Consider the following 25422-nt stretch of genomic DNA (forward strand, 5'->3'; position numbering starts at 1 on the left):
TACAAACATGGGAATGCTAATACTCTGCTGCCAAAATGTCCCTGACGCTATGCATTAAGGGATGTGTAACACTGGTTTCTTTCAAAATTGTTATTATTATTATAGTGTTTCAATAATAATAACACCATTGGAGCAAACCTGTGTGCGGACTCTCTTCTCTTCACTGTACTTACCTTAGTCCAGCACCAGCCAGGAACTGGCCACCTGCTTTTTAAACCTCTTTCAAAATTGGCCTGAAAAACATCTATCATGAGACCAGGGTTGCCAAATCGGACAAACCCATGTAAAGCCGCAAAAATCATTACAGATTTAACAGACAAAACGGGACTGGTGCTTTTTTTTTTCTCTGATTATGGTGTTGTTACAAAATGTACAAAGAGGGGACAGGGGCGATCCACCTCTTTTTAGCTCGGGATCAAACTCCCATTCCTTCCTTGTTTTACTTCGAGTTTTAAACTCAACACATACAGATACAACAATATAATAACCAGTAAACATACACAATAAAACGGTTTCCTCCAATGAGTTTTAAATCTTTTTTTTGCACAGCATAAGCATAGCTAAGCTGTGCCAGCCATAGGCTCCCGTTGTACGAGCCTCCGTAACGGTTATACAGTACAGTGGCGTGCACAGACATTTAGAGGGGCAGGTGCTCAAGTTAAAAAAGGGCACCTTGTGCAGCGCGTGGAACCGGCCGGTTGCCTTAATCCATTTTGGGCGGGAACCCCTTTTGGTGTTAGCATTATGTTATGCTTTAGCTATTGAAAAATAGCAGATCTACAAGCTCATAGCGCGCCACCGAGTGGCGCGCTATGAGCTTGTAGGTCTGCTATTTTTGAAAAATCAATATTTTTTTCAAAAGGGCACATTGCCAAAAGGGCAGGGGGTGCTCTAGCACCCCCTAGTGTCTATCTGTGCACGCCACTGATACAGTATGTCGGGAGAGATGCGAGACAAAGTCACAAATGAAATCCGAACATCGGATGCGCGACGGCTCACCATGGACAGCGCTCGGAGCTTTTACAGGGCTTTGAAAATCCTGCTTTAATGGAGCCTAAATGGAGCCGACAGGATTAACCGGGTCATTAACGGATAATTGGTTGATTTTCTTTATTTTTATTTTTTAATAGGCTACCCCAAATGTAATATGCATGTATAGGCTACATAATTAAAGTTGGTAGACGAAATGGTATACATTTATTTATGCTCCTTTTAAAAAGACAAACAAAAGCAACATTTAACAATATAAATAAATTGTTGTAGGCTTAATTATCAATAAACAACGCATCGCATCTGCGCGTCTACAGTACAGAGGTCCGCCGGTTCTAGTCCAAAACATAAATAAGTCCAGTCCAGATCTGAGCAGCCTATATCTATAAAGCCACTGGACGCATGGGCTAAGCCTTTTTTTTTGTATTATTAAGGAAGATCAGCATGCATGTCACCGTGTTCTGTTTGTTGACTTTTCGCTGACGAGAAAACCCTCAAACATCGATAGCACATGGCTAACTTGATAGCCAGGAGGAGGAGGAGGAAGCGGCGGCGGCTGTAAACGTTCTCCCTCCAGGCCATTAATGGATTTAATAATGCCAAGTAGGTCTCTGCATTGATACGGTCGACATGTGTTAATCTCGTCTCGCTGTCACTCGCTTAAGTTTTGACTACCGCAAAGCTACCGTTGTAGCCAACTAGCCATTTGAAGTACAACAGAGAACTTTGGGACAACGACATTGCGGGGGCAGAAAACAGCGCCCGAGCGCTGCTGTTCATGCAGCCTGGAGTGTGACAAGCTGGCCGGCGCAAATAACAGCAATTTTAGGCATGTGTGCAACATGACAACTGTTTTAAAGTATTGTACAGTGACAACTACAGTCTCTGTAATGTTTATGTTGTACTATTACTAAAAACGATCTAAAATAAAAGGGATTTAAGATCAGAACACGCATTTATTATTATGCAAATTAACCGTAAGCATACCCGGATATTTCTTAACGGCTAGCCGGTTAACCCCCGACATCCCTACAACCGATACGTCCATACTGTAGATACTGTAGCTTTAGTGTGTTCATGAAATTAGAATATTAGTTCAGTATGTAGTTGTTCAGTATAGGCCTTTGTAACAGGAAAGTTTTTTTTTAATGAATTGGCACACTTGGACTGGGATGACTTTATGGAAAACGCACACGATCATTTATTTTGTGATGACTAGTTCATATATAATTAGAAAATAAATAATTAATGATGTATTTATTCACTAATATACTTCAAAGGTCTCTAGGCTATATAATATCTGCTTCTTTGAAACTCAAATGGTTAGTACTTAAGATACACCAAATGTTCTTCAGGCTTGCATCAAATACTGTACATTTGTGATTCACTCATCAGAAAATAGACCTGCTTTATATTGTGTAGTGCTGTACAGAATCGTATATACTGTACAGTATAATCCAACACTTCATCATTGCTGAAAGGTCAAATTGTCCTCATGTCACTTCTGGTATGAAGTAATCAGTTGAAAGTTCAGACATCAGCATCTCATGTTTAATCATTTATGTGGAATGGTTATTGTGAAAAATATACCAGTGAAAGATTGTGAAAAATCACACCCGTGTGAAGTGAGGGGCGCTCTTATCATTGTACATCATCATGACGTAAAATAGACACTATGCCCATTTACACCATGTATAATTCTCCATTCATTGTCAATGGGAATGTAATGTTTGTGTCTACAGAATATAGGAGGGGCCCCTAAAAAAAAAACTGGCTAATTGAAAGGTTTACACAGTATGACTTTAAATTAAATTAAGCTATAACCTTTGTCATAAATAGGGTGTGTCTATGATTAGGCCTCCATATCCGCAATCCAGCCCAAGCCTTGGCTAAAGATAAACCTAATGCTACAGCTCATGAATGTTAATCCATTGAGACCTGGAACGCATCCATGTCACGTTAGCGTTTAACCACATTAACCATTAATTCCTTTAGCACTGCATCTGCGTTTATGAGTCGGACTATACAAGACACACTGCAATCAAGGCAACGACAGGTGAAATGACTTCTAGCACAATTCTGTGATTAGTGGTGCATTGAACCTAAAGTCTAGGGAACTGAGAAATGTCAGCTTTTTAAGCGCGGAAAATGAGTCATCAAGTTCCCTGGGCAAAATTTGGTTTGGATTTAATGAACATTCTGAACATGTAGGAGACCACATCGATTTACAGACAGATATAGTAATGTGTGCTCTCTGGTTGTGTTTATGCAGTTTAATGGAAAAGTGCACTCATGTGAAACTGGAGGGAACTAGAGGGTGCAAAAGCCTATACGACACCACGGAAAGACATGTCTTGTCTCGTAAAAGTAATATCCTATTCCATTTATGCCGTTTTATACTAGGAAACGGTGAACTTAAAGGACATCTTTGGGTTTTTTCAACCAAGGTTCATGTTTTAGGTTGTTATTAGAGAAAGTAAAAGATGAAAAAGATTTTTTTTCATTTGCTGCTTTATTTCGTTTTAGGGATTTTAGCTCTTTTTGACAGGGGGGCCGGGGGCATTCGAGCATGGGGCTAAATATGTATTTTTGTACAACATTTTATGGTGATTTATTTTTTTATTATTTACTACAGTCCTAATAACCCCAAGAAATTACATCTGGCCACGAAAGATCACAGGATCTACTGAATGTGAAGGTAGCCTACTGGGGGGAGGCTTATACTGTGTGTATAGGCTCAATATGTCAGTTTGTCACATTCAATACATCTCGTGATCTTTTGTGACCAGATGAAATTTCTTGGGGTCTAGTAGGACTATAGTAAATAATAAAAAAAAGAAATCGCCATCAAATTTTGTAAAAAAATACATATTTAGCCCCATGCTCGAATGCCCCCGCCCGCCCTGTCAAAAACTGCTAAAATCCCTAAAACCCCTAAAACCAGCAAATGAAAGAAAATTAACACTCACCTTTTAGTTTCTCTAATAACAACCTAAAACATGAACCTTGGTTGAAAAAAACCTAAAGTTGTCCTTTAAGTTAAACCTCTTTTGGCCTCAGCTTATCAAAGATCTCTTGACACCACAATTACAAATACCACGTATCTAATAGTTCCAGAAATGTCAAGCTTAGCAAAAATCACACCCGTGTGAACTGAGTGGTGCAAGGTCTTATATAGCCTGATCAGCTGTGGTCTGACGTAATGTCAGTGACCATAGTAACCATGCTCATTTTTTTGGTACGAACACAGGTACACGGGTACAAAGCCAGTTGTTGGAGTGGTTTGCACCACTCAAAAAAAGGAATCACACCAACATAATACATATACTGTATACAGCCGATACATATAGAGGTGTCAAGCAGCCGACCAAATTAGCCCTTCACTAAAGCCCACCCAAGTGATTGTCCAATGCCAATCCAAATAGTTATTAGCAACCGTTGCTAAGGATGGAAAGCTTTCGTCAATAGCTGTCAATGATGTCACATGATGTCACGAGACCTGGGCACCATATATGGTGTCCGACACACTGACGGGAAATGCTCGATTCCATAGTTAACCCATTCTGGGCGGGAACCCCCTTTGGTGTTTTAACCAAGCATTATGTTATACTTTAGCTATTGAAAAATATCAGATCTACAAGCTCATAGCGCGCCACCGAGTGGCGCGCTACGAGCTTGTAGGTCTGCTATTTTTGAAAAAAACGTGAAAATGCGGCACCAATCTTTGAATATATATTCTTTCAGAAGACTTAAAAACATTATATATATATATATATATATATATATATATATATATATATATATATATATATATATATATATATATACACACACACACACACACACACACACACACACACACACACACACACACACACACACACACACACACACACACACACACACACACACACACACACACACACACACACACACACACACACACACACACACACACACACACACACACAGATAAGGCTTTATATTTCTTTGTCGAAATCTATGGAGAATATCTGAAGCTTAATGTTTAATCTGATTGCTTACATTAACTCCAAACATTGTTCTGTGCATGAACTCCCTTACCAAAAACACACACTCTGTCTCCCAACATCCATTAACCCTCTGGCCATTGGCCAACTGTTAAATAGATTAGTTGTTACTATCAGTTATTATGAATAATTTCCCTCCACAAAGCCAGCCCATCTAAAACCACTGAATAACACCAGAAACTAAGTATTTCTTCCGGGGAGGAATTTTGCAGACATTGCCGTTTACAAAGTGTGTGTGTGTGTGTGTGCGTGCGTGCACTTGTGTATCAGTAGGAGTGTGAGCATGTGTAGTATAACGTGAGGTCGTTAGGATGCACTCGTGAAAGTTTTATCGCACACGCGCACACACACACACACACACACACACACACACACACACACACACACACACACACACACACACACACACACACACACACACACACACACACACACACACACACACACACACACACACACACACACACACACACACACACACACACACACACACACACACACACACACACACACACACACACAAAACATAATGCTTTAAACACCAAAAGGGGTTCCCGCCCAGAATGGGTTACTACCATTAGATAGGACTTTTCTGTTTGGATGAATGGGCTGTCAATGGGAAGTTGCACCTAGTTAGCACCTCGCTGGCAAGATGGCAGCGGTGTGCATAAGGTCAATCGTGGACGCTAGGCCAAGCCGGATGCACAGCGGAAGATTCAAATTGCCCTTTGAACATCAAATCACCGATTCTGCCAACCTAGAGATGAAAGCGGAGTCCCATCTTAAAGACCGAGCTCCAGTTAACTGTGGTGATGAATACTGATTTTAAACATTGCGTGAGAAAGCCCCCAAAACTGTGGCCCAGAGGAGCCTGCATGACCTGCCAGTATTTAAGTGCAGGGCTTTACATCTACACTATCGGATTATGATAATCAACCCCTGCTCTTGTTCGCAGTGTATCAATCAAGTGAAGGACATTTTTGAATTTACACATGTGGTTTTAGGCGTGGGCTGCACCCTCCGTCTTTAACGCTAAAGACAAAACAAGACTAAAGCCTAATTTATAACTGTAGTATGAAAGTGTTGCTTGCCAAAAAGAACCGCGTGCGTGCGTGTCGATTAATCGACGATCGATCGATATGCACGGGAATCGATCTTGAAATAAAAAATAGAATAGTCATTAAAAAAAAAAAAGCGGCCGCTTTTGGTCCGCGAGCCGGCCCCATTTGGTCCGCGAGCCATACTGCATGCTGGCGCCTCGCAGACCTCGCAACGCCTACTCCCCTCTCCCCCCTCCCCCCTCACTCAAGTACGCCCCGCACCAATCCGATACCACATTTTATTTAATCACGTGATGCGCGCAGCACGGTGAGACGGGGCCGCCGGTATTGAAAACGCGCATCTCCAGCCATAGGTGTGAACGGCTTTGCCGACGTGCGAATGGGGGACAATTTAAAACAAAGGCGGCTTGCTGTAGTTTGCGACGAACATGAATTTGCATGCACAAGGGATGCAATCCCTATCTTTTTTTGTTTTTCTTTCTCCCCCTCTCTTCGAAGTTAGACTGGACAAATAAACTCTAAACTGACTGGGCCACGGTGGGCTCACGTTCATGGTAACTTGCGCCGTGGGTGGAACGGGTGGAAAAGTTTGGTTACATTTTAAAATACAAGAGGGGAGCTAAATGCACTGCAGTGATCCAACTATTGCAACTTCAACGGGGGAGAGAGAGAGAGAGAGAGAGAGAGAGAGAGTCGCGTTAGAGAGTTGCGTTAGAGAGAGAGAGGCAGAGAGAGAGAGAGAGAGAGAGAGAGAGGAGGGGGGTCACGTTAGCAACAGGCTAAGCTCACAGCATATCGGTACGTTCGTTCTATAAAGGGTAGACCCGCTCCCGTTTGGGGGCTGCTCCCAGCCCCTAAACGGTAGCGATCTACTCTTTAATAGAACGAACGTACGGTGCATTTGTTGCATGAAGCGTAGATCTGCGAGCTCGCAGCACGTCATGTCACAAACCGAAACAGCTCTCATTTGGTTTTGTCATTTCCCTCCCTCCGCAGTTAGACTGCTGCTCTGTGCTGAGTGCTCTCGTTAGTTTTATTGTCCGTGGCCATGAAAAGTGCGTTCTCTCCCGAAGTTTGTTTGTTAGTTGCGGCCGCACAGGGCCTCACGGAGTCGCAGACGGCATTTTTTTATTAGTTGAAATGGAACGGCTCCTCTCTCTCTCTGATGGGAATGCGACGCGATTAAGAATACCTGCCTGGGTGCTGTCTGTTCGTGAATCATTATATAGTTTCTTACCTTGTTGTGGCTCGTGCTGGTAAGAAGAAAGAAGAATTATAGGCATAATCCAATTATAATCCAAGGTTTGTTTGTCTGGAGGATGGAGATCCAACACTATGTCATATTATTAAAGTAGGCTAAGTAAACTTTAAGAAGAGCTGGTCAGTGAGAAGCTTGCGTGCGCCTCGCAGCAAGCACTTGTCTCGCTGCTGTCATAAAGCCTAGATTAAATGACGCTTTATTTCAGTTAATTTTACGGCAAGATCAGGAAAATGCCTTTCCTTTACACTTGCGTGTGCTGTTTCCACGAAGCCTCCGAGTTTATTTCAGTTATAAATGCAAAATGCTGTTCGTCCTGTGCTGCTTTGGATTATATATTTTTTATTTGAGAGGTAATGCCTGTGTCAGGCAGTTTTATTTAATGTTGACTTGTTACGGTCGGATGTTTATTGGGTCAAAGCAACAATTGTTGCTTATTGTTAAATAAAATAATTGAGACCAATCCAAGCATGCGTTTCTCTCTGCTATATCGTTTTATTTATTTTACACCGGGGCTCCACCGGGCGCGTCAGCGTCGCGTCTCCGTCACCGTCAGGGAATGTTCCCTTTTTAATCAATGAAGGGTGGCTCCACTGCCCGCGTTGCGTGACATTAACGCGTGCATTAAAATTGAACCGGTGCGTTTTTTGACGAACGCGACGGAGACGCACCACGTCCGGTGGAGCCCTGGCGTTAATTCATTGTGCGCCACTGCTCGCCGCGCAAACCCCCCCGTCGTCGGATGACGAAGCGTCGGCGATCGATCGTCATTCGTTTCGAAGCGTCGATCATCAAAAGCGTGATCGAAGGTCAGCCCTAGTGCGTGTGTGCGTATATATATAGTATAAATTAAGCAATTGGTGCAACATGGGCAATGCCTTAACCCGGTAAGACGATGCTTCTCGGTAACATTTTTATTTTAATTAATCACTTAATTATTATTATTTTGTTTCTATTCTTTTTTCACCTAAACATCATCATTGATGTTCATTGTTTAGTCTTGCAATGCCATTGGTCATGATATTTGCATATAAATACCCCCCACAGAGGCACAAATTTACACAACTTCAAAATCTCTGGACTCTGGATTTCTAATCAAAATTGACCTATGACCTTTAATCTTTAACCCTGATAAAAGTAACTAAAATGCATGTAATACATATATTTGTGTGATCATTAGAATGTCTAGAACATGTATCATGTATTATTGTGAAAGATATCCACCAAATGTAAATTAATTTATTATTATTATTTTAATAATTATTATAAATGTGCATAACATTTTCATTAAACTTTTTTTTTTTTTTTAACTTTTTTTTTAATGTTAATGTTAATGTTCCACCTGCACTATTATTATATGGTCGTATTAGTGCGATGTGACTGTGTCCTCTAGTCCAAATGGCATAAGCTGTGGCTCCCACCTGGGCGTGTATAGGTCTGAAGTTGGGGCATTGTACGGCACAAGGCACAATCAAGGCCCAAAAGTTATGTTGCGTGTGAGCAAAGCAACTGTACATCATATGAATTAAAACCACATCTTGTGCCCGATACAGTACGATGTCCTTTTGCTATTTTAAAAGGCACAACATCTTATAGAATTAACAACTCAAACAGAGTTTGCATGTTCTCCCCGTGTCCCCTAGGGTAGATACCCTCACAAAAAACATGCAGTAATCCTGGTCACTAAACTGCCTCCCCCTGGCCAGCCGGGGCGCCCAATGGAGGGGAAAGGAACTGGTTGGAATAACGTGTTCCTTCCACACGCTACGTCCAAACAGGGACCCCTGTCAGTTGTAAAGGAGCAGTTGCCTCTGTATGGGGCATGGGATTGTTTTGGAGCTTGTGCGCATACACGAAAAGGCAAGTTGCAGTGGTTGCAGAGATATTAGCGCAACCAGTGTAGACATGGGTGCCATTATGAAGACGCAGATCACAGCCGAGTGACAACATTAGTGTACTAGGCCATGTTGTCATCAACTCTAGGACAAACGTCACGTTACAATATTATGGCCTAAAAGCCAATTCATCGTCCAGATGTAGCATACATGGACCAGAACAAACGTAATGGGCATAAAGAAGCTCAATTGTTGCGACTGTGCGTACTTAAGTGTACACGCACCATCATGGACTGACATGAAAGTGTTTCACTTCAACGGTGAAGTGAAACGGTGAAAGGCCATTTTATTTGCTCCCGTCCGTCCGGCCGTCATCTTGCATTAGAATCAGAACAGTGTATGGCATCCTGTACCGTCTCCATAATTATAATCAGTTGTGGCGGAACATGGGAATCATACAGGTGAATGAAATCCTAATGCATTATTATTAACCCATTTAGGCCTGACCTCAAAATTTAAAAAAATGTCTTCTAAAAAATAAATATTTTCACGATTTTTCAAAAATAGCAGACATACAAGCTCGTAGCGCGCCACTCGGTGGCGCGCTATGAGCTTGTAGATCTGCTATTTTTCAATAGCTAAATTACAATATCATGTTTAAAACACCAAAAGGGGTTCCCGCCCAAAATGGGTTAAGGGGCTTGCTGATGCAATCATGCATTCGTTTTTTATTTGATGGAAAGTAATTGAGATTTGGTTAGGAAGTCCTTTTGCATACCTACTTAGGACAGGTGCATATAGGAGTGAAAAACAACGATTCTGTGGGGGTGCTCGAGCAGGAGACAGCGAGCACCCGCTTGGAATGTGGTCGGTTGTAAACGTGCGCACTGCGCAGGGTGCATAAAAATCACCGGTTAGAACCGAGCCGGTCTGATGCCAGACGTAATTCTGAGGGGATTAAGGGGTGTTAACTGGAATGTATCGCTTTTTGCGAACCATTCAGTCTCATTAGTCTCGCATGAAGAGAAACCAGAAACCCAAGAGCTGAACTTCGTAAGGTTAGTGTCTGGTTAACACTTTAATTGCCCGGGGGTTATTTAAGCCATTACATTATAGCGCCCATTCGATTTATAAACACGGACCCCTTTTCCGGACGGATCGGAAGTTGTTGATGTGAGTGTAGCGAGCTAACAATAGCCACACCACTCTAGAGTCGATCGACAACAACGGGAGACGAGAATAAATCTATCGCGACTAGCGACTGGACCGCGGAGCGCCGTCTAACACAGGATATTTTTTCATAATTAGACGGGATGATTTAGATCGCGAGTTATGAACGTTTTAAGATTTTCGTTTATCAGCGAAACAGGGGAGGGAGTTTTTCCGATGACGTCTCACTCTTGCGCGTCACCGAGGATTGCCCAACAGGCGCTCCCAGGCTGTGGAGCCATGCGATCCGTTCTCATATCAATAATCTTCGTCTTTTGGACACTACTTCGTCCTGGGCGTCGGGCGTTACTAATAGAAAGGACTAAGAACTTCGTCCTGGGCGATGGGATTGTTAACAAACTGAAGAAGTCTCCTGGGTTAACTGGTAGGTGACTTTGAAGTTAAATCCATTACTTGCATGGGGTGTAGTTTGGATAACAAGTCATCAGGGAGAGAGTATGGGCAAAAAGTAGTTTCAAAGGTAAGTCAATGAATAAAAATCCTGTCTGGGGCTCTTATACAATGGCCCTTTGATTATGCCTATACATCTTGGTATACTGGCATTTCTATGAGCCTCAAGGAGAAACTTGCTATATGAATGAATAGAGACTTGCCAGGTCAAATACAGTAGGTTATTGAGGCTTCCTGGTGGCGCTATAATAGGAGAACTTTGACAGGAAAAGACTCGCTCACCGTATAGAAAATAGAAGTAAAACTCCTTAAACTGAGACTTAGAAAAATATTTCTTCTTTATTTTAACATGCTCAAAGTGCTCGTGCTCAAAGTGCAATTAAAAAGCAAACGTTTCGGTCCTAGGACCTTCGTCAGTGCTATATGATTTTCACAGACACAGGACTTGCTCTTAAAGAGCTCCAAAACAATACAGCTCAGGTGCTGAGATTGCTAATTGATGACATCACCAGATGGTGGGGCGTGGACATTACAGAATAGATATACAAATTCACACAGTTATATAGGAAACAAGAATACTGCATACAATACATCACATGTTGAAGAATACTGCATACAATACATCACATGTTGACAGACTAATACAATCACTTTTTGAAAATAACTTTTTCCTTAGCACTGGAGGGAGAGATCTTCATTCAAGCCACCTGGATTGACAGACTGTAAATAATAAATCCATCTAGATTCGACTGAAACAAATCTGTAACAGTCAGTCAGATTTTGAAAAAGAGAGAGACATCATGTACAGAAACTTTGTTGAAAGAGGGTACCCCAAAAAATGGCTTGACTCTGCTTTAACTAAATTGAATAATCCAAACCAGGTTACACAGACTAAAAAGAAACATTCATGTGCCTGCATCACTACTTATAATCCTTTGAGCAATGATTTACGTAGCATCATAGAGAAACACTGGCATGTTTTGTCAGCTGACCCTGAAGGTGCCAAAGTGTTCACTGACCCTCCTCTTTTCTCTCATTATAGATCTCGAAGCATCAGAGACTATATGGTGAAAGCAGACTGCTACATACCCCCCCAGCAACAAACGGGGAGGTTGGATGGAGTCACCGGCTTCTACCCTTGTCTACATTGTGTGGCCTGTAAAAACTCCAAGAAAATGAACACATTTACAAGTGCAGTTACTAACAAACAATACACTATCAGACAATTTGTGAATTGTAGTTCTTCTAATGTAGTCTACATGATTACATGTAAATGTAATCTACAGTATGTAGGCACAGTTATTGAACAAATTAAGAAATCTAGAAGAGGTGGTGATTTAGACACTAAACTCCTCCAAACTGAATCTAGATGGATTTATTATTTACAGTCTGTCAATCCAGGTGGCTTGAATGAAGATCTCTCCCTCCAGTGCTAAGGAAAAAGTTATTTTCAAAAAGTGATTGTATTAGTCTGTCAACATGTGATGTATTGTATGCAGTATTCTTCAACATGTGATGTATTGTATGCAGTATTCTTGTTTCCTATATAACTGTGTGAATTTGTATATCTATTCTGTAATGTCCACGCCCCACCATCTGGTGATGTCATCAATTAGCAATCTCAGCACCTGAGCTGTATTGTTTTGGAGCTCTTTAAGAGCAAGTCCTGTGTCTGTGAAAATCATATAGCACTGACGAAGGACCTAGGACCGAAACGAGGACTTTGAGCATGTTAAAATAAAGAAGAAATATTTTTCTACGTCTCAGTTTAAGGAGTTTTACTTCTATTTTCTATACGGTGAGCGAGTCTTTTCCTGTCAAAGTTTCCCTTATGTTTTTGAGACCACCGCTACCGTAGTCAAGTTTGGAAAGAAAAAGGACGACGAAAGGCGCAACAGTTTTCTCAGTGCTTCGGCGCTATAATAGGCCAATGTGAAAAGGGTGCCATCTTCCGCCTAGGAATATGAAAATTTCACACCACATTGGCACATTCATAATATGAAAACTTTGGAAGCCAATGTTAGCCAATCAGGATGGAATATGAAAAATTGGACAGATCCGTCTTGATCACATGACTAAAGAGATACTGTCAGGGGTGGACTGGCCATAGGACGTACCGGGCATATTACCTTGTGAGAGCAACAAAGGGTTGTGTAGTTGTCTGTTGGTTTGTATCATTTATGTTGTTCTGTAAAAGTGGTGGTATTAGGGCTTGTTTATTTGTGTGTGCCTCGACGGAGCGGGCACACACAGTTTCTGCTATCTGCGCGCTGGTTGTGGTGGGTTGGTCTGGGCCAAATTCCAGCGAAAATGACAGGGCCGAATTTTTGTCCCAGTCCAGCCCTGGATACTGTGTACAGATTTGCGTAATTTTTTTGACAAAATCTGAAGGAGTAATATTAAAAAAAAATGTTTTACAAAAGCCAGCCTCCTGGTGGCACTATATAAAAGGCAGATATGAAGAATTTGGGGCAGTGGTTCTGCTCTGGATTCCAAGGATTGTGTGAGCACAGTTTCGCTGCAATCAGGCCAACGGTGCCGGAGATTAGCTGCTCAGACGGTCGGACGGATGGACACACACGGACGGAAAGGGTGCAAAACATAGTCTCAGCCACACCTTCGGCCTGGTAGAGACAACTACAATCAGCATAGAGCCCTGCAACAACAACGGGCGAAGGAAAAGTTGCCGATCGGAGATGAGCTCCACAAGCAGTCACAAATACTGCAAGAGAATGACCACTTTAACAAACATTCCAGTTGGTTTTGCACAGTGCAGAAAATGTAAATATTTTTGACTTATTATTGTGGGTATGTTTTATATTAGCCACGAGAGTAGAGCGCAGCTGACAGACAGACGCTGTGAAAGTGCAGGTGTCGGGCTTCGGGCCGAGCTGTAAAACTGCGGTAGGCTACCATAACGGGCTGGGCCGGGCCTGGTCTGAACTCCACGAACCCGAGCAACATTTTGGGCCCGTGCTAAATCAGCATCATAGTGCCATTTGTTGATTTGTTTTGGTAAAATTGCCTGATCACAGTAGCCTGCACTGGGGCCCAACCTTAACTAAGTTAAGCCACTAACCAGAAGCCACCAGAAATAGGAAGTAACCACATAATCTCGGCAACAATGTGGTTGGCAGAGGTTTTATGCTGTCCATGTCAATTAGCTTCCATTTCCTGGACAATTGCTTTATTTTTTTTGCAGCCATGTTACTTCTACTTAGATCTGCATCCCAGTCTACAGCAGGGGTTCTCAACGTTTTTGGCCGGGGACCCCCGGAAATGCTTTGGCAATGTCTCGGGACCCCCGCCCCGCCCCCTCCCGACCCCCAATATAAACTGACTGCTACAATAACCTTAAACCATTTTGGGCGGGAACCCCTTTTGGTGTTTTAAGCATTGTTATAATTTAGCTATTGAAAAATAGCAGATCTACAAGCTCATAGCGCGCCACCGAGTGGCGCGCTACGAGCTTGTAGGTCTGCTATTTTTGAAAAATCGTGAAAATAAAATATATATTTTTTTTCTTTTTTTTTTAAATAATTTGGGGACCCCCTAAAATAATTTGGCGACCCCCCGAGGGGTCGCGACCCACGGGTTGAGAACCCCTGGTCTACAGTACCTCTCCTTTCGGCCAACTACACTCTGGGGAATTCATTTAACCTGACCCTTTTCCCAAAACAATATGGCCTCTGTCTTCCCTACCTAGTTGCAAGGATAATTATCAGATAACCATGTGCTGATGCTGGGGATCTCTGTGCCGAATCTGTTCTCAGCAGACGGTCTTTAATCAGACAAGCACTTCTTCAGAGCATTCGTGCCATCAGCACAGCGCTCTTCACCGCTTAATAAAAATGTCTATGGATGGAGGTCATGCATACAAATCATCTATATCCACTTATTTTGAAAAGGTGTGTGAATGCGTATAAATTTGGCTGATAAATCAATGAAATTAAAATGGTCCCCCCCCCCCCCCCGACAAGGCCTGCCAGGGGCTGTGAAGCTCACTGCATTGATAACATCCTGGTTTTTTTTCTGGGGTGAATGGCACTCTCTCTACGTCATCTCAGCAAGAAAAACATGCTTCATCTCCAGCACGAATCCAAAGTGCAATGTGTGCAATGCAAAATGTTACCTGCTTAGGCGGGTAAACTCTTTGAAAATCGAAGTGCTTGGAATTTCAAGGTTTAAAGAAGACAACCGTTAATTATACCTGCCAGGAAAGCTTGTTATGATGAAGGATTACGAATCAATTTGTTGAATGGCATTTGAAATGTAAATTATGACCCCTTCTTATCCACCCATCCATTACAATGCAAAAAAAAAAAAAAAAAAACGCTTTGCATGTTTTGCTTTCCAAGCTGCATCATGTTCAAGACTTAATGGAATTCTTCTTTCATTTATTCAAGGTCAAAGCTCATCACTCTCAGTCCTTTGCATTGTAAATCTTCCTCTCTACGGTGGGTGGATGGGGAGGGTTGGGGAGGGGTGGAACGGAATTGTGGGAGAAAATTAAAAAAACAAGGGGTTGTACCATCACTGTAAAAGTGCATACAATGTCCCTGCTCACCCTTTGAATAAAATTAATGAGTTAAAAACAAAATCCTCTCTACACTTCTTTGGGAGAATTTGAATAATGATAATTTCCTCAGATATTTCTACATATCTGCACACTCCCCTTGAATACAGATTCCTTGTTTGGAAAAAGCAGATTTACTTACAAAATAATGGCTTTGCCATTATTTGCCATTATTTTGTGTTTTCACATGTTCATTATTAACTAGGTTCTGTTTTTTCCCCCCCGTTTCAAGAACGTTGCAAAGGTTATGAATTAAGATGCTCCATACAGTTGGAGGCCATCAATATTGTCCTTTTCTTTTTGCTGAGGTTTGCGTGATCTGCGCAAAAGGACAGTTAACCCATTTTGGGCGGGAACCCCTTTTGGTGTTTTAAACATTACAATTACATTACATTACAACAATTTGGCTATTGAAAAATAGCAGATCTACAAGCTCATAGCGCGCCACCGAGTGGCGCGCTACGAGCTTGTAGGTCTGCTATTTTTGACAAATCGTGAAAATATTTATTTCAGAAAACTGGAGGATTTAGAAGGATGTTTTAAAATTTTGAGGTCAGGCCTAAATGGGTCAAATGATAAGGGACAATATCGGTGGCACCCAACTGTACGTCCCCAAGTATTCACAGATACAGCACTGCATACTCTGATGGATCAGTATATGGCATGCTGCCTGGCACACAGCCCACCCCTCATGAACACATTTCTGACTGAGTCAATGTAAATCATAATGCAGTACAGAGTACAGCGTGCAGCAGTGCCTCAGCTTCACCTACTCCATCAAAATGTCATACTATGTCACCAGAGTGTACATTTATGCTCAAACTGCTCCCATCATATAACTGTCTTTGAAGACAGGGGTTGCAGTAAGTTGGACCACGTCTTCCTACTGCCAACTGAACGGGTGCAGTACTTAGTTTATAGTCTAGTAGCCAAAAAGTGAACCCGGACATGTTGAGTACACCAAGGTTTTATGTTAGAAATGTTTAGTATGGGTCCCCGGCATGTAGAAACTGCCGGATGCTAACTTGCATATGTTGAGCAATTTTCATAATTGGCATAATATGTGACCATACCATTAACAACCTATAGAAGGCAAAATATTCATCATGCTTTATCTAGCATGTGATGTGTCAAACTAGGGGGTTTTCATGATGCTGAATCCATTCCAAGCATTAGTTTTGCAAAAAAAAACCTCATTGGGCTTAAAGGAGCATTCAGTGATTTGGGTGATTTTGGAAAACCACCCAGTCCGCCCTGGTAACAAAATGTGCACATGCACGCACTACAGTGGGGGGAAGTGCAACAGGCCAACAGTATGTGCACCAAGGCCCGCCCCCACTCGATCATGATTGGAGGAAGGCCCCTCTCATCCTGATTGGATGAAGGCTTTGCCACCCGCCACCAAAACTGAAACTAGGGTTTTTTGACTCCAGGGGCTCACTGGGGACAGGGAGGAACTCCTTATATGGTCAGCACACTCTATAGTAGGGAGGATTATCCAGAAAAAAAGAAAAAATAAGTGATATTTGAATTAAGTAAAATCACTGAATATACCTTTAAAACGGCCATGCCCCCAAATGTGCTGACATCATCAATTTGTGATGACGGCATTGGCAGCTTTTAGCCCAATGAGTGTTTTTTTGCAAAACTAATGCTTGGAATGGATTCAGCATTATGAAAACCCCCTAGTTTGACATGTCACATGCTACTTAAAGCATGATGACATTTTGAATATTTTGCCTTCTATAGGTTGTAATTTTGTATGGTCACATATTATGTCAATTGTGAAAATTGCTCAACATATGCAAGTTAGCATCCGTCAGTTTCTACATGCTGGGGACCCATACTAAACATTTCTAACATAAAACCTTGGTGTACTCAACATGTCCGGGTTCACAATGGGGCTCTATGGGCTGGCTACTAGACTAATAGACAGTTTTTGGTTTAGACTAGTCATTGATTAGACCAGTCATTAGTCCTACAACTACAACCTATCTCAAACCCTCACCCTAACCCTAACCTCCCACGGGGCAGCACACCTAAACCTAACCTTAACCCATGTCTAACCAATGACTAGTCTAAACTAAGTATGCACCCCAACTGAACAGGCCTCATAAGCCTACAGTTCAGAGTCAGACCCACCAAGAGGAAAATATTTTAAGCCCAATTAAAACTCTGTCATACAACTGTGTCATGAATAGCCTTAAAGCAGGGTTCCCCAATAAATTTTCCTCGAGGGCCATATTTTGACTAGGGTCCAAGGCTGGGGGCCGAGTCCGCACGCGTGAGGTCGAGGTGAAAAGGATGCCCAGTTTGACATGCATAGGCTACTGACCCCCATTTAATGCCATTTATATCTGGGGGAAAAAAAAGATTTTTTTTGTTTGTTTTTTTTGGAAATTCTTCCGCGGGCCGCAAGGGGGCGCTCCGCGGGCCGCAAATGGCCCGCGGGCCGCCTATTGGGGTACCCTGCCTTAAAGGAATCCATTAAGAACCGAGGCCGATTCTAATGTCTTCTAAATCCTAACAGTTTTCTGATGTCAGTAGTTCTCAAACCTTTCCATATGTATTTGGCATTATGTAATAGCCGACACCCATTTCAACATTTTGTTCCAGGGACCCCCAAAAACAAAGATTTGAGTTAAAAATGTTTGCTTTAGAAATATATAAAATATCTTTTAAAATAGCAGATCTACAAGCTTGTATATATATCTGCTATTGTTTTTATATCAAAAGCATGAAATAATGGCTAAAATCTAAAGTGACACAGATGCTTTCCCAGTTTCAATGGGTTACGCATTGGAAATCATGGCCGTACTTACCGGCAGCAACTTCCATCAGCTTGCTGGAAAAGAAAGGTATTTTCAACTGAGGAAAATTAGCTGGAAATGTATTTAAAAAAAATTCAAGTCCAATGACTTGAATGCAAACATGTAGGCTAAATGTATGTTTTCATCTTAAAAATAAAATATGCTACATAAACTTGCAAAACGCTTAACCAAAGCTAAAACCATACAGTTATTTGATCCGTTTTGAGGATTGTGGAGTCAGTCACTTCTTGGCCATTTGTATAGGATTCCTCCAGGTTTAATTATGTGGGAACTGGGGAAGGAAATTGCACTTTACAAAGTGGCGAGAGAAAATAGAGAAATTAACATGGTGAAAACTAGGCTCATTAATGGCTCTGACACAAACCTCTACATTGTAGAATCTACTAGTGACTCACAGTCACAGAGTGAATATTCAAATATAAACCATTTTGCATATACCTATACTGTATATATAATTATTGTAAGAATTAAGTGATACATTTAGAGTGGTACTAATAATCTTTAGTCTGACTGATGAAAAGGGCACTCCAATCTAAAGAGAGCTTTTCCTAGTGCCGCTGCCTCACTAAATCACCCTAATAACATAATGGCAGCCTGATCAAATTCAAGTTTGTCAAAGGCATAGGCGGCGGGTGGATTTTACCTTTGGGTAGGCTAGAATTGCATGGGGGGGGGGGGGGCAACTCTCGCGGCCGAGCGGAGCGAGGCCGCGCAAATTTATTTATTTATTTCCCCCAGATGGTCTAAAAATTAGTTACTTTGACCAATTTATTACCAATCTCGTACACCATTGCTCACGAAAGCAACACCCTTGACCCAATTATAGACACTGCATCTAGCTTTTAATTAAAGTTCCCCGGGCATTGTTTTGGGATATTTTGGCCGATATGGGTATTCTTAAGTTTCGAGTCAGTGTGGAGATTACCCGGCGGTGTTGCTGCCCCTCCCGGCGCATGGCTCTTCACAGACGGCACAGAGACAGCAGCCACTCCGCTGAACGTGTCAGTGTTGCTGCAGTGGTGTGAACTGTGAACCGTGCGGTCACTGGTGGTGCTGCTGAGTGCTGACAGCCGAGCCGACTCGGACTCACAGCTTCTTCTTAGTTCTGAATTACTTTATCTTTGCCTTGAAAAAGACCGTAGGGCGTAGGCTATATCCATTTTGCGTTTTGCTGTTTTCCAAAACAAACCAGCGCGCGCTACTAGTCTGTTTGCTACAAAGCGACTGGAAGGAAGAGAAAAGAAAGGCTACCAAGAAAGAATAGAAAGGCTTAGGCTACCAAGTAGCCAATCATATGACCCGATCAGCGATCACCAGGGGGCAGCGACAACACACGCACACACAATAGCCTTCTATATAATGCTGCGCACATATATTATATATATTAAAAAAATACCCAGCAACATTTTTGGGAAGGCTAAGCCTTCCCTAGCCTTACACACCCGCCGCCTATGGTCAAAGGGTCTAAGCTCTTCTGGTTGTGCATATAAAGACAGCAAGAAGTTACAACATTGGATGGCCTACATGAGGAAAAGTTATATTTCAGAGCTATATAGACAACAAAGTAATTGTGTTTTCTTAAATGTTTATATTCTACCTTCATCTCAATTGTGCATGCGGCTTTGATTTAAACCTTAAAAATGGTTTGCGAGAACATTAGAACAAACACCTCTTCAGCCTGCCTTCTACATGGAAGTGTGTTCATTTGATTTGGGGAAAAAAATGTTGGCGTAGCAAACATCAGCTCATTAAGCTTTAACAGCAAGCTGTCTAGAACAGAATCTATTCAGTTACATGAACCGGTCAGTCCAAGCGATTTCCCTGTCTTCTCTGTGCAGCGTCCACTGGTTCTAATGTATACCAGTTTTAGGTCAATGTGCCAGGTGAGTCATACAGCACTTACCCTACCCCCTTAGACAGCACTTTTTAGACTTAGATAGCATTTGATACAGACTTATAGCATGTTATGTAGACAGCACAATAATTGCATTGTATGTAGTCATAGCACTTCATAGTATATATGTACAGCATAGTATAGTATATATGTATAGTTTATATGTACAGTGTCATTATATAGATATGTTCTAGCTACGTTCTTAGCTTACGCATGTTTCTTGATAAATGCTTTTTATATATGTGATGTATTCCCATGCTTTTGTTCTTGCTAAATGTAAGTCGCTCTGGATTAAGAGCGTCTGCTAAATGCCTAAATTGTACAGTAGTATTAACATTTATAGAGGGATGAGGTCTATACATGCTATTACACATTATTACTACAGTACGGCACAACTGTTTAATGAGCAGTACATGCTCAAGTTACTGTGTAGGGTGGGAGATCTTTACCCTAAATCCTTTATCTTTCTATTTTAATTTACTTACTGCCTCGACATGCGTTTTAATTTCACACTGCGTAAAACATAATGATCATACTAATGTGCTGCGGGATACATTTCCTCTTGTCATTTGGAGTAAGCCTAAATTCATTATGAACACATGCTAAAAAAAGAACCATAGTTGAGTTAAGTGGAGGGAGATAGTGATAACTCACCATGAAAGAGTCTCTTCCATCTCTAATTGACTGACTTTACACGAGTCAGCGGTTTGGATAAGGCACTTGATATGCACACCACAACAAACACACTGCTGTGTTGTGATTGCTGATTTCTTAAAAATTGCTCTCATACATAACGCATGTATAACTTCAATGAATAATTAAAGACTTAAAACCGTATATACTAAATTGATCGGGGGCCCCACAGGGATCAATCCTTGGCCCGATGCTTTTCTTTCTCTCTACACCAAATTGCCTTAAAAATAGCCGATCTGCTATTTTCGATCTGCTGGGCTTCTTGTGGTTTCAACAAACAGTGGGACAGAGCCGTCATACAGAAGTGACCTAAACAAGAGCATGAAAAACAACCACAACAGACATTCCTTTTGATTTTAAAACCATGTATCTTGCAGATCTGGAGGGACTTCAATTTGTAAAGCAGGATCAGTATCTATTGAGGGTATTGCTGGTGGCATCCAAAAAAGCCTTAACAAAAAAGTGGCTTACAAATGTTATACCAACTATGAATGAATGGATTGATTTAATCTATAGTATATTTATTATGGAGAGAATTACGTTCAGCTTCAGAGGTCAAGTTGAAGTCTTCACAGATAACTGGTTTAGATGGATTGCTCATGTTTCTACCATAAGACCTGATTTTGTATAGTTTCAGTTAAACCTGTTTAACCTGTATATGCACCTGTTTGAGGTACTTATGTATTATGAATGATCATCGATAGAGAAGAGAGGCAGACATCTCCCCTTGTGTGTATTGTACGTATATTGTCTTGTTTTGTTTTCGGTTGTATGTATTGTCAGTCGTTCATGTATGTTTGATTAAAATTCAATAAAACGTAAATTGAAAAAAGAAAAACAACCACAACGCTCTGATGAGACAAGGGCCCTTCCTTCCCACCAAAGACAGATAGACCTGAGGACGATTCTACAATGCCTTCTAAATCAGTTTAAAAGACAGTTTTCTGAAAGACCCCATGTTTCTATGTCAGTCATTCTCAAACTATTTCATGTCAAGGACCCCCAAAAATATATGTATTTGGCCGCTGACCCCCATCTGGAAATATGTTGTTCCGGGGACGCCCCCAGAAGCAAAGATTTGAGTTAAAAACGTTCGCTGTGAAAGAATATATATTCAAAGATTTGCAACACTTTTTCACGATTTTTCAAAAATAGCAGATCTACAAGGTCATAGCGCGGCACTCGGTGCCGCGCTATGAGCTTGTAGATCTGCTATTTCTCAATAGCTAAAGCATACCATGATGCTTAAAACACCAAAAGGGGTTCACGCCCAGAATGGGTATAAGGCTGGTATGGTTGCTGCAAAAATATATATACTGATAAACTCCAACTTCTCCATGTTTCAATAGATGGCTCAAGGAGATGCTCTCCATTGCTAAGCTGGAACAAATTCGTCATGGACAGAATACACAAGCTAAGTTCCAAAAAAAAATGTGGATGCCATTCCTTGCAGTATTTGACAATAGTTGAGTATATCTAGCTGATATGGTGCAACCGTGCATCTTTCACTATTGGACTCATAACTATCCCTGCCCTCTGATTAGATGGCCATCCCACCAATATGTCCCCTTGTTTATGTTTTGTGTGTGCGTGCGTGCGTGCGTGCGTGCGAGTGTCTCTTCTTGTACAGTATGTAGTGATAAGCTTACTTTTCTGTCATTTGATGTCTTGCACTGTTGTGTCTTGTATTTGACAAAAAACAACCACAACATGCTCCACAAAACCTGAGAACATCACTCAGGTGTGTCAAGGTGTGCATTATTGTGTTATGCTTTGCTTAAAGCCTCATATGGACTTCCTGCCTTCCTTCCTTCATTTCGAAAGCAAGCACGTCTTGAGATACCTTTGAGCTACGTATTAATGCAGGAACTGCAAAGACTCATGTCATTGACCTGCTGTATACTCAAGGCTCAATAGAAACTCTTGCAACATGTGACAGGAAGCAACAACTGTTTAACTTTCTAACTAATCTGACAGTGAAAGGCAACTTTTAAAAACATAAAAGTTCTATACAACACAAGATCCAACTTTAGATACACTACTACAGTGTACAAAAACTCTAGTCTGGCTTATTAGCCAGACTAATATCACACTATCGTGTGGTAATCCGCCAACATTTTGCCAGCGGCTCTGGCACCGATTGCAGCAATAACCTTATGTGACTCCAATTCCAGTGGTAGCCTGTTGTGAGTCCTGGAAGCACTTGAGGTCTACAAGAGAACCACAATATTTTCTTTTGCCTGACTAAGAACAATAAGTGTATCCTACAGGTATTTAATTATCTATAATGCATAAACCACAAACAAATAAAGAATAATGGATCTGAATACAGAATACAGATGGCACCGACTGCAGACTCTGACAAGGAATACATAAAGAGTACCACAGACGAAAAACAGTCTAAGTCCAAATTTCAGACTGACCCCTCCACGAAAAGGCCTCGTTGTCCTGACCCCTTATCTATCCATTTATATATTATGGATCAATAGTGACTTAGACTGTTATTCGTCTGTGGTACTCAACAAGTATAGCATGTGGCCTGGGCCGTGGCTCAGCGGTCCAGGCACCTTGGCCGGCAGTCCGAGTCTGGCAGTGTGCCGCGGGTTCGACTCCCGATCCCGACGGCCTTTACTGCATGTCACTCCCCCATCTCTCTCCCCCATTTCCGGTCAGCCTACTGTCTGTCTCTCTATAAAAAATGGCAAAAGCCGCAAAAAAACAAAACAAGTATAGCATGTGAACATACAGCATTAGCATAAAAGGCATGGCAGGCACCCAGGTACTTACAGTGGTGAAGTTCACTGCATAGCATTCCTGTCCTCTGAAGGTGCACCCCAGCAGCATCTCGTTTATGTCATGACCCGTCCGGTTGTAGAAATCAGTCATGTTAAACGACGCGGGCTTAAAGTTCTGGAAGTTGGCCTTCACCTTCAGAGCCGCCAGCACCTCTGGCTCGGCCAGATGTGGGTTCGCTATTTGGTAGTTGCTGTTGAGGAGCGCCAGCAGCTCGCCGACGTGATAGAGGTCATTCCGGGTGATCTGGGAGAAGCGGAACTCGTTGAGGTTGCAGAAGGTGACCGCCGGGAAGGTGAGGTTCGGGACCGCCATCTCGTCCAGCTTGGTGACGTGGGGATACTCAAAGTAGTACGACACCCGGTCCATGCACACCAGCAGCAACAGGCACAGGGAGCCCAGGAAGGAGAGTGACCAGAGGAACCGGCGGAATGTCATGTGCCCGTAGGCAAATATGTGGCTCATGCCATGCAGCGTGGATATGTTGGCAAACGCCTGCAGGTTGGAGGGCCTGACGCTCTCGATGCTTTCCTCCGAATCCCCCTTCATGGCTGCACAACAAAGTCCGCCTCCCCCCCCCCACCCCCCCACCCCCTCCCCACAAAAGAAAAATAACTTCGGGTTTACAGACTTTTTGCTCAGCAACAGAATAGTAGAGACCAACCACCGGCGTCTGGCTTCTGTCACAGCTGCTTCCGTTTACTCCCGCAGAGAGACGTCAGTCGTCCACATAAAAAACCGCTATCATAAAATGCTCGTCAGAGTTTGGTCAATTTCCCTTTCATTGCGATCCATCCTCCGGTGGTCGTCAGCTGTTCCTGTGGATCCAGCCCCCGCCACCCCCTCCTCCCCTCGAAGCTCTTCTTCTATTATTTCCAAAGCTCTTCTCTTCACACTGCCCGTTATGTTCAGGCTGTCTTCTGTAGCAGAACCAAATACAATGACAGCTCCAGGAACACCCACTTCTATACTGAACGGCAATGCCTCCTGAATCCTGAGTGGACAATGGAAAGAACAAATACAGAAAATAGAGAGAGATAGAGGAGAAAGAGAGAGAGAGAGAGAGAGAGAGTGTGTGGGTAGGGGGCTGCAATGGAAAGGCTAGCGTTTGGGGAGAGGGGCTATAAGCCTCAGCAGTCAATGGGACCCTTCCTCCTCCAATCGGGGTAGAATGCCTCTACATCGCTGTGATAATGGGATGCGGTGGATTTTGTGAATGGAGGTAATAAAGAAAGAAATGGCTCACTGGGTCCCTTCCGCGGTCACCTGCCTTTTTGTGTTTCCTCGTGAGTGTATTTAATATCCTCTTCTTGCTTCTTCCAGGGTCAAAATGATGAGGGGTGGTTAGGGTGGTGGGGGTGTGGGTGGGAGGGAGGGAGGGGGGGGGGGGGGGGTCAAAGACCTCCGACCGACCCAACCCAGAGCGACCAGCGTTTGCGGGTTTTCCGCGGGGTCCCCAGTAATTCCTCGTCCGCGCTGGTTCCACAGTTAAAGAGGGGAGACCACCTCTTGATGCTTTATGGCCACCCCCTGCAGACACGCAATCAATCCACTGACGCTTCGCCTAGAAAGACCTCCAGTTCCACTCTGTATATGTTGTCTACATGCAGCTTTATACTCTGCCGTCTGGAGCCTGTCGGGCTCATTCGCAAGCTCGCCTCCTCTCTCTCTCTCTCTCTCTATCACAACGCTACCCCCCTCCTCTCTCTCTCTCCCTCTTTCACTCGCTCTCCCCCTTGCTCTTTAGTAGTCCGAATACATCCCACTGCCGAATGGCTGCTTGACTGTGCGTGTGTGGCTGCGTGCGCGTGTTTGTGTGTGC

General features: G+C 42.6%; 1 protein-coding gene across 2 annotated transcripts in view; it reads right to left on the reverse strand.

The window, feature by feature from the left end:
• Positions 1 to 24170, reverse strand: part of asic1c (acid-sensing (proton-gated) ion channel 1c) — a gene marked incomplete at its 3' end in the record, with an annotated part of 159212 nt that extends 135042 nt beyond the window's left edge. For both annotated transcript variants that reach the window (XM_079530533.1, XM_079530534.1), the window contains exon 1: positions 23595 to 24170. In XM_079530533.1, the coding sequence (XP_079386659.1) occupies positions 23595 to 24149 (555 nt within the window). In that variant the 5' untranslated portion in view covers positions 24150 to 24170. The remainder of the gene's footprint in view (positions 1 to 23594) is intronic.
• Positions 24171 to 25422: the final 1252 nt, after the last annotated feature.

This window comes from Electrona antarctica (genome assembly GCF_951216825.1).
Source record: "Electrona antarctica genome assembly, chromosome: 19".
Lineage (NCBI taxonomy): Eukaryota > Metazoa > Chordata > Actinopteri > Myctophiformes > Myctophidae > Electrona > Electrona antarctica.